Genomic DNA, 20,335 nt, shown 5'->3' with positions numbered 1-20,335 from the left:
TTTTTATGAGCTAAGTCCATGGGGAAAATCATTAGCAGTAACCAGATCAAGAGTAGTGCTCCTGATGAAAATACTTTTGGTTAGGAAACTTGGTAGAAATAGTATGACTCTTAAATTAAATATTTCCCTTAGGCCATTTGACCTACTGTGTATGTCTGCTGAAAAATTAGGTTTTTCTTCTTTTGACTGCTTCTTTTTCTCATTGAATTGTTCTAACCTACATAGCTCTGAAAAAATCACTAATGGATCAGGTGCCTGAAAATGGCACAAAATGAAAAAGCTACATGGATTTAGCCCCAGTGCACCTGAGATGTCCCAGGTTAAGCTGAGCAGTAAATGTGATTATCCCATATTGGATATGTGGTTTTCCCAAATATTTTTGGGGCATTTTTATATCAAAGGGCAGGATGCTGAGGAGTGGAGAAAGAAAGAATAATATTGTTGAGCAGGATTTGAGAAAGAGCTTAAAAAGCTACTGGCCCAAGAAGCACCTTTTGAGGAGTGGAAATTTCCTTTTGCCTCCTGGCAAAGCCAGCCGGGGGGATGGGAGTGGGGAGGTGTGGGGGGGTAAGGTGTACATCTTCGGTCAACCACAGTCAACCCTCAGACCTTGACCTGAAGTGATCCCATGGTCCTGTCTCTCTTGTGAGGTTCAGGGAAAGGCCATGGCTTCTAACCGTTCTGAAGGAAAACTTCAAATGCCCCCTTGCCCAGCCTGAGGTCTTTTTTAGGTAATAATCAAGGGCTGGTAGTGTTAGGTGATCCTGATCTGCTTACCTTTTCACCTGCCCCATCCAACCTTTGCCCACAGACCTTAGACTCTCGGAGCAGCTTCTGGGAGGGGCTGTTGTCACCCATCCCGTGGCAGAAGTGAGGAAGACCCTGCACAAGTCGGGCTGGGGAGGGATGATTCCTCTGAGAGTTTCACATCACTTCACCTTTAGCCTTCCATGCAAGAAAAAGCCAAACTGTTTTCCAAAAACCCCTTTCATCTCAGTGAGCTGAAATAATACTAAATGCCTTCATTTCTTGCTCACTTGCTTCTGCAAGTGCCTCCATCGGTTGGAAACTGAGATTAACATGTACTAACAAACAGTTTAGAAGCCATGAAAAAATGGATCATTGTGTTATTGTAATCGACCCACCATATAAAATTCAGTGACGGCTTCTCAGACCCTTCCATTCACCTGTAGACTTATAGTGCCTAAAGGTCACTTAGCAGAAAATGCGGAGAGGAAAAGGTGGTATTTGCAAGCTGACTGTCCATATAACAGGAATGTAACTGGCACTCATTCTTCCTTTGCTAGCACTGCATGCTCCGCAGCACGCCAGCCTCTCAGTATCACAGCCCAGCTTTGCTAATCACTTTTTATAATATCTTGGCTAAGGTACTTGCCTCCAAGAGCTTCCAATCTAAATAGACGGTGTACAGACAAAAGAAAGGGATGGGCTGCAAGAGAAGCCGACGGTTGAGCACTGCCCAGTCTGTGCCCGTGTGTTTGTGTCCCCGCGTCCTATTGTCTGGGTGACGCTGATGCGGGCAGACTAGTGCTTAAATTACGGGTGCATTCTGGGGACGTTTGTAGTCAGCTTGTGCAATGGTTATGTGCAAGTGTGCAGCAGCTGGGGAAAGTTACAAAACATCATCAGCTCAAATTCATACGATTTGACTTGATGTGTTGCTGTCTGTAAATGGGTGTGGGCAGGTAGAGGATTGTTGCTGGTTTCCTTTCTGTGTGTGTCTCTCATTGAAGGACAGACAAAGAGGGCAATTTAATCAATTTAAATAAAATAAAGTGGTGTATCATTGCAAGGGCATGCTTGAAGACCAGAGGAGCTGTTTTTGAACAGGCAGGACAGTCCTAACAGCCCCCACAGTAGCCAGGCCAGCTCCACAGTCCCCCAGACAGGCAGGGGAACAACAGCCTAAAATTCTGTGGCTGGGCACGTCTCCCGCTGCTCTGAGACCTGTGCATGCCACCAGCCCATTTTTCATAATGAAAGTACACAAAGAGAGAAAGAGCAGAGAGTGGTTTGTCCCTTTGTGACTCAGAAAAGTGAGGAGTGAGGGGGAAATCAGCCTTTTTCCATTATGTACATGTTTTCATACAAACAGCCTGAATTACTGAAGGGGTATAGCTTTGGGCCTTCTGGCTTAGCATAGGACCGTATAGCACAGGAGCATCACATAGCACAGAACCACCTGACACTGGAGGTTAAAAGTTTGGCTGCAGAACAGGACCAGAGGTCTGGTTTCTGGATGCAGTCAGATCTGCAGAGCATCCACAGGCAACTCTGCAGCTCTCGGGTACCCTGTGTCTCAGTAAGATCTTTGTGTGCCCCATATCCCAGCAGCTCAGCAAGCCCCTTCTCCTCTGTGAGGTGATGGTGGAGCAGCTCCCTTGGGGCAGGGGCAGCTCTGGCCAGGGTTGTCCCCCTCACAGCAGCTGGTGAGGCTGGCACAGCTCCAGCCTGTTGTCTGAAGTCTCAGAGTCTCCTCACCTGGCCACCCTGGGAGGCTTTCAATGGTAACAGGAACCTGATTCAAAGCTCATGCTCTCAAGCAGTTGGTTTCAGATTGGGAATCATACAAACATGCCAGCAGGCACGCTGCTCACAAGCTCAAAAGACCAGTAAACACAGCTGCTATAACTGCCCCAGTGCAAAGATCCCTGAAGGCGGTCAAGGCCCAGGCAAGACCTGCTCCATGTGGACTTTAACTGGCTAGCAGCTACCTGCAGCTCCTGAAAACAGTACTGGTTGTCCTCCATCAGATGTGCAAAGGATTAGGGAATTTATATGAATGCTCATCGTTGTCTGGCGTAACAGTGATATGGGGGATCCTTTTTGTCCTACTCAATGGGTAGAACTTCAATAGGTTTTTAATATCAGCATCCTCGATGTTTCATAGTGCAGATGCTTCTTTTTTATATGGAAAAGATGAAACAGGTTTATTTTCCCTGACATTTATCTGTCTCACTGCTGAGTCAGTCAGAAGAGTTGATGTTGGGTGACATGAGGCAGGGAATTTGTTGTATTAGTTCAATAAAATTGTCACATATGTGCAATATGACATCTTGTGTCAAGACTGCTTTTTTTGGAAGACAGTAGCTCGTATATATTTGCTTGCCTAGTTATTTGGCTGGTTATTTAAAGATAAACAAAAGTTTTGACAGGACAATTTTCTTCCTCACATAAAGCAGGTAAACAGGAAACAAGAGGTGCTGTGGTGTGGGCTAGGAGCAGCAGTAAGACTGGCCCAGTCCTATAGAAATTATTTCAATTCCTTTTTTGAGCCACTTAATCCCACACAGCTCTTCCCCCACCTCTTGAATTAGTGTGATTTTTTTAACAGGTAGGTATTAAGTTTTAATCACTTTTTTTCATCTTTGTCAACTGGGGTTTTTTTTGCACTTAATATTCATTATTTTATTGCCTAGTGGTTGAATGTCTACAAAGACTGTGGTGAATATTTTTAAGTGTTTACCTGTATTTGCATGGTGAGATTTTCAAGGCATATACTGCCTTGGCTGAGCTCTGCTGAAATCAGAGGGCAAGTACTCTGTAACTGTGACGAAACCAGAATTAGATGAATGTATATTACTTCTGAAAATGCTTCCTAAGCAGTAGTAGGTCTGACTTTCTCCTGTCCACTGCATTTACCTTCAAAAAATTTGAAGCTGTTAAGATCATTGAAGAAGTCTTTTGGAGGGGAAGAGAATTTTCCATAGAAATATCAAAAAAGACTGCATAGATACCACTTGTATTTTGTGTATGTATGTAAAGAAAAGCATTAATATGCAGCACCCTGGCAAGTAGGTTGGCCATAGGGATATGACTATATGCTGATCTCCACTGAAGACCCTAGTTCACTGACATGCCAAGTATCTTTCCAGTGAAGTTAGTTGATGGTGTTCTGAATGAAAGTTTTCTGCATCTCGTCCTTCATCCATCATGTTTCTTCAGCAAGGACGGACTTTTGAATGGCAGTCATTAAACGTGAGCTAATGAAAGGTTTGAAGCGGCTCCTGTGGCTTTGCGTGAGCTGGGGAAGGATGGACTTCTAGTTCAAACCCCATGGTGCTCCTGCCTACCATGGTTTTAAGGGTGTCAAAGAGCCCCTACCTTTCCTAGAAGGAGGTGATGTAGCAAAAGCCAGCAAATCTGGGGTGTTGGAGCACCTGCTGGCCCTGCAGGACTGGCCACCAAATGCCTACCCCACTGCTGACAGGTGAGAAAGTTTCCTTCAGGGCTGTGCTGGAGGGCAGCAGGACCCGATTGCACACAACCACCGCAACCTGCTTCCTTCACCCTGCTGTCTGCAGGAGGTTGGAGAGAGGACCTTCTCTTCCTCAGGCTCCTAAGGGAATTGGGAGAAGGGGGAGGGAAACTTTCACCCTGCATGGAGTGATCAGACACTCCCACTTGCCAAACAAGTTTTTGGTAGTGCAGAACCTTTTCTGAAGCCTCTGATTTTGAGGAGTTGTCTTACATCTGGGTTTACCAAAACAACATGTGTCTAAGAGAAAAGCTGGATGAAGTGGTGTGACACTCTCGGTGAACAGCCCTATTTCCTTCTTGGAATATAACTGGAAGGGGTGAAAATCCATCTGCACTGCAGTCCCTCCCAGCCTTGTCTGCCCTGGATTATCAGATGGTGCAGCAGTTTCCTCCTTGCAGGCCCATACGAAAACACCGCAGGCTTTTGCTTCATCCTCTGTCACCTGTTGTGAAGAATGCAAAAAGGACTTTTGCTCTGCATCTCCATTTGTGCCCTCGCTCATCTGCTGCAATTGGGAATTGTAATGAGTAAATGCATTTTCTATTAGTGTTAATGATAAATCTTGGTCAGACTCTTCCTGTGTCAGTGCTGCATAGATTTGTGCAAAGTGTAAGGGAGAGCAATGCTTGGGAGAGGCCATCTCAACCCTGCTTCTGAATCATAAGAGTTGTCTTGTATGAGGGCACTATATGCTTGTTGATAACTGAAATATCCTAAAGAGATGGAAACAATTTCTTTGCCTTCTTTAACTGTGGAACAGATAAGGAACAGGCTCTGAAAATGAGAGGAGACACAAGAAACAATTTAACAAGCCACAAATGAAAAGTTGCTGGTTTTTTTGTTTTGTCTGTTTGTTGGTTCGTTGGTTGGTTGGTTGGCTGGTTGGTTTTGTTGGTGGCTTTTTGTGTGTATTTGTTTGTTTTTTTTCTTAACACTCAACCTTTGTTCTTCCCTTGCTCAGTGTTGTAGTTGGAGTCCATTAAGCACAACATGCACCAGGCCATCTCCTTAAGGCTGACCACTCCAGAAAGTCCAGGCTGTGTCATAATCTTAGCACATAAAGCTGCACAAAAAATTAGGCGACAGTATTGATTTAATTATTAAGGACTCTGTTTGTCTGAGTCTGTCTGCCTCTCCTACCTACACCCTGCATTATGGGCTGTTCTTCATTACCTGCTCTACCTATCTTCGCAATCTAGCCGCAAACAGTTTTGGTTGACCACACCACTTCCCTCTTGAAAGTTAATGCTGTTTGACTCATTCTCTACTGCTAACACCAAGCCAAAGAAAACAAGCCAAAGAATAACCTGCTTGTATGCAGTTTGGAAACTTCTCAGAGGCCCTGCTTTCAAAATGCTGTACAGTAGCTTACTATATCTCTCTGCAGCTGCAAAGAAAATAAGGAAAGCAAAAAATGGTTCAAGAACCTTAAATAAAGACTAGGGAGAACCACAATAAATTTATGAGCTTTCAGTGAACTGCAGTCCTGTGTAGGCACAATGGAGCATTAGTACAGAGGAGAGACTGCTTAATAACCTACAGATAAAAATATCCAAGCTCATTTCTTTAGAAAAACAGGTATTTTCAACTATTGTGCAGAAACACCAGTCACCAGACTTGGTAAAAGCAAAAGTCTTTAGTTCAGAGGGAGTGTGTAGCCAGCTAGATAGTTTTTTGTGGTTTTTTGGGGTTTTTTTTTTTTTGGACAGGAGTAAAGTTTTTTACTTGTCATCAAAGTCTAAATGGTCAATATCCATGGGGGCTAAATTTACATTTATGTTGCCAAATTCCCCTGGTTTAAATAAACAGTGAGCCACAGGACTTGACCTTTAAGTTGCAGGTTGCTTGTTCAACTCTGAATGAGGCTGAATGATGAAGACCTACCATTGTCTAGACATATTTCAGTGGCCTGATGAAATGGGTTTCTGTCTGAGCTGTTTCTCTGACCTCCAATACCATGATGTTTGTGCAACTCACTTCCCATTTTTTGTCCTCTTGAAGGAACTGCAAAGGTGGTAAATGCCATCATCCCTCACTTTTCCCACTCAGGCTGAGGGAGGGAGTCCGTATTCATCCCACTTAAGCTTACATATTTGATTAAGATGCCTGAATTAAGAGGCTGGTCCCCTGTATTCAGCAGAGACGCAACCTTCTCCCAAGGGTTGTTCAAATGGCGGCTCAGTCCTTACTGCCCAAGCCTTGTGTTTCTGCAGCTTTTCTTTGGACCGAGGTGTCTTTTTGTGCCTGTATTTTTCTTGGTTGCTTGCTGAGCTGTTGGTTGGCTGGATGTGTCTCGTTCTGCACCTACTCTCTCATACATATCTTCAACTATGATGTCTCAGCCCACGGCTGGAGGGTATTCTAATGGCGGTTTGTACGTGTGGGAAGATGCAAACTATAAAGAAACAAAAGAGGCTTTTGGCAATGTGGTGCTTAAGTTGGGAGTCATTCAAACTTTGTCAAGGAGTCAGTTTTTTTAAAGTATATACATTGACATGGGGGAAAGGGAAAAGAAAGCAAAGCGTATAATTTTGAAGACTAATTTAACTTTCATGAACAAGTTCATCCCTCCAAACTCCTAACACTCGGTTCCCTTACTTTTACTTTGCTGTGATGACCTAATTCTTGGGGTGAAACCACAGAATAATTGCACTTCCACGACAGAAATAGAGAACACGTATATGTCAGTTTCATCAGAAGTTTCGGTGGATCCATGGCAAACAAAATAATTGTGTTTTAAGTGGAAATACATTTTTGCCTTCCTATTTGTTAGTACAGCACAGGCCTCACCAGCAGAGCTGAGGTGAGAGGAAGCGTTATTTCCTGCCTCGCAAAAATTGTGAAGATTGCTTTTTCTGGCTGTGGTACCTTAGGGCAGACGTGAGGTTTTTCATACATTTGTCAGGAGGCAGGGAGAGAGCTGGAGACACCCAGCCCAGAGGAGCTCGTAGTCTCACAGTCAGTGTGCTGGCTGGGGAGAGGGAGACTGGCAGCCTCTGCTTGTCCCTTTTCCTGGGGACCTTCCCCGCTGGAGCTCTCCCAATGCAGCTGGATAATGAATCAGTGACAAAATGGGCTCTCAGGCTGCTATTAGGGCACTCACTTGGACAACAGGAAACAGAAGTTTGCTTTCTAGTGTATACCATGCAAGAGGGGCTTGATCTGGACTCTCCCACCTGCTCTTGTTTGTTCCAGGGCAGGACTCCCTCTCACAATAATTTTGCGCTACCTATAGTGTCTGATTGTGTGTTTGTTTTGTTTTGTTTTTTAAAGCACTGATTTAAAAAAAAAAGAGGTAAGGGAAAAAAAATATTGCCAAAATATTATTTAACTACTGTTAAAACATGTAGGAAAAAATTCTTGAGCTGCTCAGGGTGGATGTTGTTACAGTTGTTGTTACAGACTAACCCGTCAACAGAGGTGCAAGAATCTACCTGGGGTTTCCCCCAGACAAAGTTGGGAGTTACTGGAGAGCAGGGAACCTGCCATGTAAATCTTTGTTCACCTTGTCAGTGTCCCTGAACGCTTGTTCAACACACAGCCGGATTGGATCACCTGGTGGAAAAATTAAATGCTCAGCAAAGGATGGTACCTGAAACGTCTAGCCTGTCTGCAGCTACTTGGAGTGACAAGCAGATTTTTCCATAGAGACACAGAAAGGGTGAGGTTTTCCAAGGAGCTGATAGGAAAAGTGAATCTGGAAGGGCTTCCCGGTGTCAGTCTGTCTGTGCTTGGTGTTGCTCAGCATTCTGCTTCTGAGGGCCACCTGAATGCCAGCCTGGTCTTCAAGTCACATAATATCCAGCCTCATTTACACATTCCCAGTACCTTGTGCCCACAGTCAGGTCAGGTCTCACAACCAACACCAATTCTGCGATCTTACAGACAGGACACAAAAGTGTTTAGCATAATATCCTGTCTACCACGATGGTTCTTCCACCTGGAACGAAGGCTTGCGTTGTATAATGCTTAAAAAAAACAGCAAAAAAATATAACTGCTGAGGACTCTACTCAAAGCTCTGATTACTATCACCATTATCTTTCCTCGCCACAGCAATAATATTTTGAACAGAGGGAAGAGAAAATACCCTACAATGTGTCCAATTCCTTTTTTAGGAACTTTTTACATCACACTTTTAACAATGCACAAGAGGTTGGTGAGCTCTGATGTTGTCCCGTACCAGCCCTTTTAATGCCTGAGTGTGGTATAAGTCTCTTCCAACTGAGGGAGGCTAGAGAGGAAACCACTCTAAAGATTAGGTTTATTTTCAAGTGTGATTTCCAAGAGCCCCATGACCTGCTCTGTAACAAAGGTTAATGCCTTAGGCTAAACATCTGCATACACTTCTGTAAGATCAGGTCAGGTCTGTTTGAAAACACAGCAAACAGTGTCCTAGAAAAGTTATGCTACTTGTTCTTTGTGTGCAGACTGGAAATCAGGCAAAAAGGGTAAGCAAAGTATTTTTTATCTGGGATATCTGGCACATAGAAAAATATTGCTGGTTTATGCACTCAAGGCGCTATTTCTATTGTTAGGAATAAATGCTTTTTTCAAGTAGGATAGCTGATATTCAAGCATTTGCCTTTCCCATCTTGGCAGTAATATAGAAGCACTATACTTTAATTCACTTCTGTTTACAAGAACATATAATTTTTTGCACTAAAGATAGTGTGTTCACTTCCTAGAATTATGTGAGAGCATATTTTCTTCTCATTTGTCACTATGTACAAAATAATTGGATTTATTTTAGCTCCATGGCACAAAACAATGTTTACCACTTTATTAACTGGACACAATGAAACATGGCTTGTTTTCTACCCCACTAGAGCTGGAGCCAAACCAAGGCCCTGAGCACAAACAGCCCGGGAAAGAGGAGATGCTTGGATTGAGATCCAACATAGTTCCAAAGCAGCCAGTTTTCATTAAACCAAAGCATTAAGTCTCATCAGTCACTCCCTACATCGTCAAGTCTGGCAGATGCTGTATTTTCTTTTCTATAATCCACGTTTTGGGTATGAAAAGTCTCCATTTCCAGCCTGGGATAAAAGGAGGCAGAGGCGAGAGGAAGAGGTATTCTGGTCCCCAATGGGCGAAAGGGCTCTGCTTAATAAAACTCCCCTTACACTATTTCCATGCAAGTACAACCTGCTGATTTTGGACAGAAAACTTGTGCATAATACACCTGGTCCCCCAAGCCCAAACCTTTGGAGGACTTTAGTATCTCCTGGTGCACCAGCTCCAAGTAGTCAGATTTGTGAGTGAATGAGAGCAATTGACAGAACAGTGTGCTCCTCCCGTGACTTGAATAAAAGAGAAAAAAAGAGTCCATTAATCCATTCCAGCAGTGTTCACTTGTAAAACAGTCCTGGGTACCCACAGGAATTTCAGTAGCTTCGGCTGGCAGAATGAGAGTACGGATGGCCTCATGCCTTTCCTTAGCCTCTATTTTACCTGCCTCTCCCCTTCTGAACCTGAAAAGCATCTAGTGACAATTTCAAAAACTAGGTTAAAAGGAAGGTAATGAGAAACCTGTTTCTTTTTTTGCACCTGGAGGCAGCCCAGGGTGCTGCTGTTGTCTCTATGAGGCCAGCTGCGGTGTGAAACCCAGACCAAGCAATCATCCCCAATGAGTGCCCGATGCGCACAAAAACAGGGGCAGCGAAGGCACTTCGTTCTTGTCATTTCCATGTGCAGAGCCCCAGCCAGATGGCCAGGGGCCAAGCTGAGTGCTCCATGGTCTCTTAAAGTCTATAAAACTGCGTTTCCCTCCCATTAAGAGGGAAAGCACTTTCATGTTGCATTGCTGTAAAAGTATCGGAAAAGCTAATATTTTCTCTGCTCTCCTCATTTAATATTCTATGTAAAAAAAATCTGCCTGACCTCACTGAGACAGTATTTGAAAGGCATAAGGAAAAAAAATCTAAAAGCCCCCAAACCCTGCCGTTTAGCAGTCTCAATGTCCTGTTTATTCCAGCATCTCAAACACTGACCCTGCAACCCAAGGTGAAAAATAGAAATCCTGTCATTTTTTTTCCTCTGCTAGTACCTGCAAATTGAGAAAAATTACAAGTACAGGGGGAGGGATAGAGAACAGTGGTGCCGTCTCATAGCAAGCCGTCTCCCTCTGTGAGCTCAGGGACAAGGGCTTCTTCCTACAACATCTCAATGTTTGATTGACTTCCATGAAGTCCTGTCTGCTTTGAAAAAGTGGCAGATCCTTCTGGCCAGGCTGCCAACTCAGCAGAGCCCCACTAGTTTCCAATCACCTTCCTCCTGCTCTTTTTTATGCTGCATCATGATGCGAAGGAGAAGCCTGGGCTTGTGGTCACCACGCTAAGCTGGGAGGCAAGCATCTGCCACGGGGTCACTGTCTGACCACAGGCAAGTCACCTCATTTCTCTGTCATTCAGTTTTCCACCTGTAAAAGAGGGATAATAATAGTCTTGGCCTTTACAGGGGTGAACTGAGGATAACTTGCCTGCTCTTTAAGCAAGGTGTTTAGAGGGTAACTTCAAAGTAAAGCTAATAAACACAGTCACCCTAGCAAAGCTCTCCGTGTGCATTTATAGTGGCTTGGGAAAAACATTTTTATTTGTCACATTTTTCTGACACAGTTCTTCACTTTCCTGTCGACCTTTGTGCAAAACAGGTTCTGTGTTGCTATCTCCAGCAGTCAACTTAAGGGACAAAAGGTTAAACAGCTCTTCTGACTGAGGGTCGGGGGGGAAAAGCCACTTTTGGAGCTACATCTTGAGGTGAAAATTGCCTGACATTGATCCTAGGTAGTTCCCATGAAAAATTACAACTTGTGGATGGAAACAACAGCAGAGTTGCCCTGAGAAGGAACCTGCTGGTGCTAGTCTTTCCTTCTCAAATGCATTGACATGAGCGGGATTTCCAGAAGCTCGAGGGATGAACCAGATCTTGGATGTATCAATGCACCACTGCTACCTCCAGGCTATGGAGGAGGCCTCATGCAGGAGGCTGCTAGCTGAGACACCCCCTTTCAGTGCCCAAAATTCAGCAGCATGACCTAGGGCAGGGCAGGGCTGGGTGGGGAGGTGATGGAGTTTCACTTGTTGGATATGCAGTGCAGAGAGAGGCAGAGACTCTCCCATCGTCTCAGAGGGAGCTGGCCTGGGAATGGGGTGCCCCACAGTGATCTTGGGAGGATGGGGTTAAGTTGCCCTGCTCACTGCTGCTTTGCTCAGAGAGAGCACAGGTTTGTCTGCTCTGCCTGGCATCATATGCCAGCTGAACACAAGTATAGTGCTGGAGCTAGACGTAAAGCAAGAAATTTAATTCCTACCCCAGCGGCCTGAACACAGCCCTTCTCCCCTTGGCTTCAGAGGAACCGCTCACCTCCCTGTGGGGCTGCAGCACACCGGCTCGCTCTGCCGGGATGCTTAAGTTTGCACCAGGTAGCCAAAATTCTGGGTGCGCAGCACCAGGGAGGTAGGAGGAGAAGGCAGTGTAGCAGGGGGGCAAACACAGCACACATTTAAAAGCAGAAGATATCCGAGCAGAATTTGAAATTAGGAATAAATTACATCATGGGGGGATGGATTTGGAAGGATCTGGATCTTGGCTTTGCAAGCCCTGGGTTCAGCCTGCTGAAGTTTAAAATAATCCAAATGCATGAGGTATTTCACACATCATGTATGACTCCGCATGTTTGCATTCAAGTGCCCGGTCAGGAGCCCAAGACTTGAGGCAGCATCCAGCTTTGCACTGCTGACAAATGAAGCATTTGCTCTTGACCAACCAGAATGTGAGATAAAAGTATTTTTCATCTTTCTTTGCTTCTCTTCTCCTTTTTAAAAAAATTTTGGAAGCCTCTTTTGAGTCTCTTTAATGATGAAACCACTACTATATAGTATGTCTTTTTATATTTTATTTTTTCCCCCCTCTTGGGATAATTTACAGCACAGTGTGGAATCCAAGACAGTTCAAGCTGTGCCAAAGGGCCTGGCAACAGGAAGAAATGCCGAGACGCTGTGATTTGGAACCATAATATAAGTTATAAAATTTAATTTTAGAAATGTAGCTACTGGGAACTGCTTTTAAATGCACACTTTCCTCTTAGTGCATAAAACGATCTGGTGTCTTGATTGAGCTGTTAGGGTGGCTTGAAAGAGTGCTCTGTAGAATAAGGGGCATACAGAGCTCTTCAGAGATCTTTTGTTGCGTATTTACTGATACTCAAAATTGGATGCTGGATGTTTATGAAAGTTTATGTATGAAATACTACAGGCATGTGTGGAATGGAGCACGGTGGATTATTTTCAGTTTTGTGCCAATCTGTTCCACTGCTGTAGCTGTGAGTTGAGAGGGGGCTCACCACAGGAATAGCACTGGCCACCTCCTTGCAGGGAGGATGGAGATGCAAAGAAAGCCACAGAAGGCAACTCTTCATGACAAGAAAATAAAAATCAGGAGCAGATAGACAGCAAACTCTGATGTTCAGCAGAAACCAAAGATAATGCCACCACCTTCAAGGGAACAAGTAGAAAAAAAGATGGCGACCTCTGGGCTAGGGATTTGCCATGTATTCGCGTCAGGGTGACAGTGTCCTGGGGGAAGAAGGGGAAGGGATAAGCCACAAAGACTTATGAGGCAGCTGATTTACTGAGACAAACACAAAGTGCATAAATGGGATTGGGTTGCAGGGAAAAGGAGGGATGATGACATCCACTGCTCTACAAGAAGGTTCGCAAGTAAAGGGCATGAAAATGACATTTTTGGAGCTGGAGATCCTACTCTATTGACTAAATAGAGGAGGTCAGGGTATGTCCTAATAGGCCCATTGCAGTCAGTATCTTGCCCTCCATTTGCAGACAGCCTCTTTGAAAGGACAACCTATTTGCCAGAGACAGTCTGCTTTGGGGCTTTCTGCTGAAGGTCTGTTTACTGTGATTTTAAAGAAGGAAAGCCCTATTGGGGGATGGGGGAAAATAACAATGGAAAGTTTTGATTCCACCTGGCTGGGAACATGGCTAGACCATCCCATTTCAGACCTTTCACCAAACACAAGTCTACTAGGGATGTTTCCATTTCAGCCCCAAAGTGCGGTGCCAGCAGTCTTCCAGGGTAAGATACTCCACTCTCGAAGGATATCTCGTAAGACTGGAAGCCATTGGACAAAAAAGTTGTTTGCAGAGTCGCTCTTAAAAATGTGGAAAAAAGGCTTCAAAATTTGTGCTTTTGTCATACCTACCGGAGAGAAAGTGCTCCAGCAGATGAGATGTCCCTCTTGTATACTCTGTGTGCAGTATTTGATGTTACAACACAGGATCCCAGCACAGGCAACAGCTAGAAACGCATTACCTTAGTCCTTGCGTACTGCTTACTGCTGCTAGCTAAGGCTTATCTTGAAACCAGTCCTACCCATGATGAGCTATGTCTCTGCCCTTCCAGCTGAATCTGGATGTTCCCCAATGCTGTGCTGAAGCTGGGCCTTTCCAGCACCTTCTTTGTCCCCTCCCAGTCCCCATGGGGCCACAGCACCAGGGCCTCATGAGGACTATGCTCCAAGGGCTGCACTGTGAAGTGCTGGACCCATTAGCTCCCATGCGGCCACGGTCAAGTCATCTGTGCACTGGCCAATGCTGTAATATCAGCATCTACTCTCTTACAGTTGGATGTCTGGTGGCAGCTCGTTTTTCTGAAGCTCCTGATGTCATTAAGATAAATTTCATCAGTCCAGTTTCAATTCTGCCAGCTTCTGGTGTTTATTTCCTCTTTTTGTCTGTAAATCCACTGCAAAAGGATCAAAAATGGGATTTTTGGGGGTTTGTTATTTTATAGCCCCATAGTACTTGCCTAATTATGGTACCTTCTGACAACCTGAATTTTTGAGGAGTTATTGCAGTGCAGGTTTAGCACAGGGGCCACTCAGTGTTTCCTCTTTTTACGCATCCCTGCAGACAATCCCCCTTTTAGAAACACCTCCTGTCCTAGTGTGAGGTGTAAGAAGAATTTTCAGTGGATCTGCTTCTGCAGAATAGGCCGTGTTTTAGGCTGCTACACAATACAGTTACAATGCATTACTTGCTTGTGTCTACTCTTCTTGCAGAGAGGTGGTTTCAGTTTAATTTCAGATGGCTGCTAGCTGGTTAGGTACTTTGCCAGAGGATGAAGGAGTTAAAAAAAAAAAAAAGAAAAAAAAGAAAAAAAAAAGAAAAAAGTCAACAGACCTCATGTATCAGTGAGATTTTCTGATCTTTTTCCCCCCCCTCCCACAATAGGACATCGTCAGAAAATAGATGAGCAGACAAAGCCCGGGAGCTTGTCCTTTTCAGAGCGCCTGAGTGAACTGGAGCAGTTGCGTCGTACAGCCATGAGGGTCAGTCCACACCACCCAGCCCCCACACCCAACCCACGAGCCTCCTTGAACCACACCACTGCTTTTAACCCTCAGCCTCAGAGTCAGATTCAGGGTAAGTACCTGAAATCCTCCCCTGGCTTGCCCACCTCCACCCCTCTGGCCTGCGGAGTGCGGGGGCTTGCAGGTGTTGCCCCCCCATTCCCCCGTCTCTTCTGGACTCTCTTTGGCCTCCTTTAATGAGTGAGAGCCTTTAATGAGTGAAAGGGGGGGATTCCTAACATACATCTGTATTTCTAAAGACCTGACAGATTATAAGGGGTCTGTACTGTCTCATCTTCCCAGTGTCAGTACAGCCTCACTTATGCTAGAACCGTAACATCCTGAAGGTCATTGTTTTCTTGCAAAGATGCATTAAGCCAGGTCTTTTGCTGTGTGTAGGTGTATTTCCTGATGGATATTTATTGACTACATTGTGTGCTTGAATGAGAGAGAAATACCATCATTGCCTTACTTTGACATTTCCCAGGAAGGCAGTAGCAAAGAAAGCTTTGCAAAGTGCTTTGTCCCCTGAAGACAACCTCTTAGTGCTAAGACATTAATATGCGCAGGCTGGTTTGAGCATATTTCTGTGGCCATCGGTTATCCAGTGGGTTTTATTTGAATGAAAACCTGCAAAATGGTGACTCAGGATTCTGATTTCCTCTGAGGCTCAGGCTCGGATGATGCCAGTGAAACCAAGTCATGTAGCTTGACATCTTATCTGCTACTGCTAGAGCTGAGTCTGTCGCTGCTGAAACAGACTCTGTCCCTGGGACCAGCTGGAACTCAGTAAGCAGGAAATCAGGTCACTAAACCGTCAGCTGATGCGTGTTCTGCAAAATGCATATCAAAATGTAGATTCATAGTGAGATGCACCTAATGGAGTTTTCCTCTAATCTTCCAGACAAAATGAAATGGCCTTAATTGAGGTTCACTGCTGGAGTTTTGGGGAGAAAGTTGGAATAACTTATTTTTTCAGCATTTGTTTTTTAAAACCAGGGTACATTTTGTTGCATGCAGGGAAGGTTATAGTTTACCTAAGGCAAACCGTTGTTACATCCTTTGTTCCCAGGGCCAGGAAGGTCTTTGACTTGGTGAAATCTGCTGCAAATCTGCTCTTGACATTGCTGTGAGCAGAAGTGGGCATTTTAAATTTTTTTTAATTTTTTTTTTTTTTAATAAATCAACACATTGCCATGTGTATTGTAGAAAAGAGGCGGGCAAAAACACATTTGGAAGGACCACCCAGCTCCTTCCCTACCTGAAGCCATGCCAGGTCAGCTGAGGTGAAGGATCCTGTCCTGCACCTCTCCCAGCCCCTGGCAGTTCCCTCACGTAGCATTCTGATTTGCAGAGCAAACCACATTGGCTTTCTCCTGTGCACAGCTCTGTTCCGATAAAAGAAAACGCACATGTTATTATGGCTACTCAGCAGCCAGCGGCTACGTGGGTGGAGGTATTGGTCACAGACTTGCATTCTTCAGCTTCTTGGGAACACTATATGCTTAGCGGAGTATCAAGTTTAACATCGAGTATTCCTCTGCCCTGGTTCCCTGTGCAAGTCCCTCGTGTGTACAACTTCAGAGCAACTGCCTTTTCACGCCTGGCTGGGGATTCAGCTGCTCTCTCCAGAAATAGTTTTAGTACGTCACTCTGCTTTGCTCTTTGCAAACAAGATTTTAATGTGCTTCACCTGAAGACATAGCTCAGAAAATGACGGCAATCGAACTGCTACTGTTCCCACACTGATACACTCCTCTTTACCTATTGGGCTGCTTTCTCCTAGTTTCCCTCTGCCCCCAAAATGTGTGTGTTGTCCATTTAGCAACTTGTTGAGGCTTCCAGTCGCTATCACTAAAATAAGATCCAAACTGAAGCCTCCCTCCTTCAGGACTGTCTCTGCTACAGACATCTTTTAATTTCTAGGGCTCTGCTTTTCAGGGTCACACTATCACAGCAGGGGAAAATGGCTAGGGTGGGAAGGAGCTCCAGCACCATCATTTTTTCATGTGTTCAAATGATAATTGGTTTTCAGGCTGCTCCTTTGTGTGATCTCTAGGAAGTTAGGATATTTTCCTTTTTTTTAGTTATTTTTAGTAAACAGAGCTACATTTTAGAATGCAGGCCTCAAAAAACTAAATGCTCCTGACTTTCTCCATATCATCGCCATACTTATCTGCATATCTTTGCATCCTGAAACACTTCTCTTGAAAGTCTCTTGCTGGAGAGAATACAGAGGGCTTTTTATATAGATATAAAATAAGGCATAAAAATCCCATACATTGCTAACTTTCAAGTAGTAGAATTAAACTTTTCTTTAACTCACATCAGTATGAATCACAGGCTACTGCTCTATTCATCCAAGTCCAAATATTTTTATTAAAAAAACCCCAAAATAACTCAAAATAGACATCTCAGACTAGTTCTTGGATTTGAAGAGGCAGGTTGCCATGCCACTAAACCACGGTTTATTTGTTGAGGTTTTCATCTATAAAAGGATTGAGGTTAATTTTAACTTCCTATTTTACCAAGTCTTGAATTTGAGCATAAAGCTTCTTGTGTCATGGATACAAGTCCAAGCAAGTTAAGAGACCATAAATTGCTATAATCGAGTTTTATGCTTCTTTCATATCACAAGGAGAGAGAAAGTACACCTGTTCATTTCAAAGATCTAACCATAGCCAATCCACAGACCAAAGGGAAACAGAAAGGGAGAAAAAGCTACCACCACATCACACATGATTTGAGTTGAAAGATTACTTTGTGCCAGTATCAAGTGTATAATGTCAAAGCATTTGACCTACACGCACAGAGTAAGGATATTCAGTTAAAGCTCCAAACCTGGCCAAAGCTTCAACCTTAATTCACCTCTTGCTTTGTACAGAGGGGAAAAGAAAACAGAGCCATGAGAGCTGTGCTAGGGTGTTGTTTAGGAAAGTTTAGGTAAGACCCCTGATGAACATTGAAGTTTATATATATAATAACTATAAATCTGTCTATCTAAGCATTATGGTTGAGTTTCTTCTAACACCAGACTGAAACAGATACGTGATTACTAACTCTGCAGTGGTTAATGTTAACCAGAGTAGGTAGATCTATAATTCAAGAGGTTTACATAAATACAAATTTATATGGTTCCTTTACAGTATAATTTTTTTCAGAGCCAATAGAAATATTTTAAATGTGTAACTCATCAGGCCAAGAAGGTGTTCTTTTGGAGGCATTAATGCTGAGTTAATAAGTTGCCTAAAAACTTTCTAACTAGTGTGGTTAAGAATATAATCCAAAACCGTGTGCAATTAAATAACCTATTTTTTCCAAGTTAACCCAAATAATGTTTCCGGCTGGTGATTTATTTGTTATCCATAGGCTAAAAAGTAAAAATAGAAAAAAAAAAAAAAGCTATTAGTCCTGTCTAGGGAAAACAAATAATCTTTGTAATCACTTTAAGCTACATGTTTCTGGTTCTTTTTACGCTTTCATAGCCTTAAAAATATCTGAGTATGCTTGCTCGCTTTTTTTTTTTAATATTGTAACCTTATATGTTAAGTTTCAGCTGAGACCATGCTTTTATGACCAAGTCTAAAATCCCTGGAAACAAGACGCTGTAAAAAAATTGCTGACAGATCTTTAAGTGAAGCAGCAGAATTAGCACCAATAGCAAAGCAAAAGAGATCATTTAAAGATCAGGTCTTTGAATTAGCACAAAACATAACGACTAAGAGATTATTTTGTTACAAGCCAGCCTTTTGTCTTCCTCCAGGTGCAATACACGTTGTTGAAGAGACATTTCAAGGTCCTTGCTATCGTAATCTTGTTCCACCAAAAACAGCCCAAGTTTATCTGGGTTCCCATGAACTGGTGAAACACAGGAGTGGAGTCAAGGGCGGTGTTTAAACCCAGGGAATTAAAATGGCTTTGTTCTTACTATGGCTGTATCCTGCCCTGATTTTTAATATTTCCACTTTTAAATCAGTTTAATAGGCCGTGGGTTAATAGAGCCAGAAGTGTTCACATGGCAGTGTTTCAGAGTGGGCTTCAATGGGGCTGTCACTCTGCCTCTGTGTTTTGCTGCTGCAAAATGCAGTTTTCAGGTGCTTTTGAGAATCCAGATTGACGTGCTTATAGCTCCCTGCCAAAACAGATAAAGAGGCTCCCAAGATTAGGGGCTCGCCAGCTCTTTCCATTGTGCAATACGCTAAATGTTGGTATTTTTATGTTCTCTTTGAATGCATTTGAGTCTCCCTGTCTTTCCTCAACGCAGCGTACTTGCAGAGCGAGTATGTGGCGGCTTTAACAGTGCATCATCCCGCTTCCACTCCATTAACCACCTGACCTCTCCATCCCAAAATACACTCCCTGGCATGTCAAGCGAGTGCTGCCTGAGCTTGGCACCTTTCCTATCGGCACTGCTCCTGCCTCCCCCAGGCTGGCAGAGTAGTGAGGGGTGAGTCACGCCGGCACATCGGCAGGCAGCGCAGGCAGCACCGGCAGCATGGGCAGTGCGGGCAGCACAGGATCTGGCAGTGGGTACGTCATTTCCAATCAGCACAGCTGGGGCTGCCAAGCTCTCTGGCTCCAGCGCTTCTCCCTGGAGTACAGTTTCCCCACCACAAGCCAGCTGGCGAATGTTTTGCCAGCAGCCAGGGGACACCCCTTTGATGGAGCTCCCCTCCAGTGTCTGTCTCCTGGGGCAGGTGGTCAACATGCTGAGTATGTGCCGGAACCTCACTTCGGTCAAGAGGGGAGATGCTTTTTCTCCTTTCCCCTCCTTTCAGTAGCCACCAAATAGCTCCTGTGTGTGGAAAAGGAAGGAGATGAAGCCACCTTGGTGGTGTGGACGGAGAGCTTGAGTACCACAGCCACCTGGAGGTCAGAGGAAGTTTGTTGAAATAGTGGTGTTTTCCCGAAATATTTTGCAAACTGGATCAGTTTAGACGGAAGGGTTCCAACTGGCTCTATCAGAAAGGAAATTTTACAGAGAGAAAATGTCTTTTTACTGAAAGTACAATATGTTTCTTTGATTAACAGTTATCGCTCAGCACATAATCCATTTATATAATGCCATGAGTAACCTCAGCAGTCATTCTTTTTAAGAGGTACAGTGTCATTAGCAGCAGACTCACCCTGCTGTCTATCATGTCATAAACCAGGTTGCATTCGAAGAGATGAGCACACAAGCATGTGAACTGGATTAGCACAAGGAAAACAATTCTTTCACTCATTCTAACACAAGTCCACCCTGTGGAGAAATCCCTTCTCTTTCATGCCCCCTACTAATGCATATATATATAAAACACCTGTTTAAGGGTGTTTGAATCCATTCTGTAGCTCTGCAGGCACAGGTGCTCCTGTTTTTGTCCAGAGTTACTATATTTGTGTTGATCAAACTGGTGCATGTCTTGGGAATTTTTCTCTAAAGCATGAACTAAAAGAGAGCAGCAGCAATGTGACTCTTGACACTTGCAAAAGCACATAATTATTTTGTGCAGCATTTCTGGCCAAGCAATATGTCTCATTTTGTGGTGAAACTAACACCCTTCATATCTGTATTTTGGAGAATGTCTGTGAGGTTATGGTATATACAGAATATATTGTATAGACTAGAAAATATCACTATAGTAAAGATACACACAAGATGTGCATAATATAACTAAACAACCAGCAGCTTCCTACTGTCCATGTT

General features: G+C 43.9%; 1 protein-coding gene across 2 annotated transcripts in view; it reads left to right on the top strand.

The window, feature by feature from the left end:
- Window positions 1-20,335, top strand: part of RUNX1 (RUNX family transcription factor 1) — a 178,497-nt gene that overhangs the window by 127,494 nt on the left and 30,668 nt on the right. The window contains exon 6 of one of the 2 annotated variants that reach the window (XM_065846666.2): window positions 14,531-14,722. The exons of the other annotated variant lie outside the window; for it this stretch is intronic. Within the exon in view, the coding sequence (XP_065702738.1) occupies window positions 14,531-14,722 (192 nt within the window). The remainder of the gene's footprint in view (window positions 1-14,530; window positions 14,723-20,335) is intronic. 2 annotated transcript variants of the gene reach the window in all.

This window comes from Patagioenas fasciata, chromosome 1, assembly GCF_037038585.1.
Source record: "Patagioenas fasciata isolate bPatFas1 chromosome 1, bPatFas1.hap1, whole genome shotgun sequence".
NCBI classification, from domain to species: Eukaryota; Metazoa; Chordata; class Aves; order Columbiformes; family Columbidae; genus Patagioenas; species Patagioenas fasciata.
This window is presented reverse-complemented; position numbering and strand designations above follow the sequence as displayed.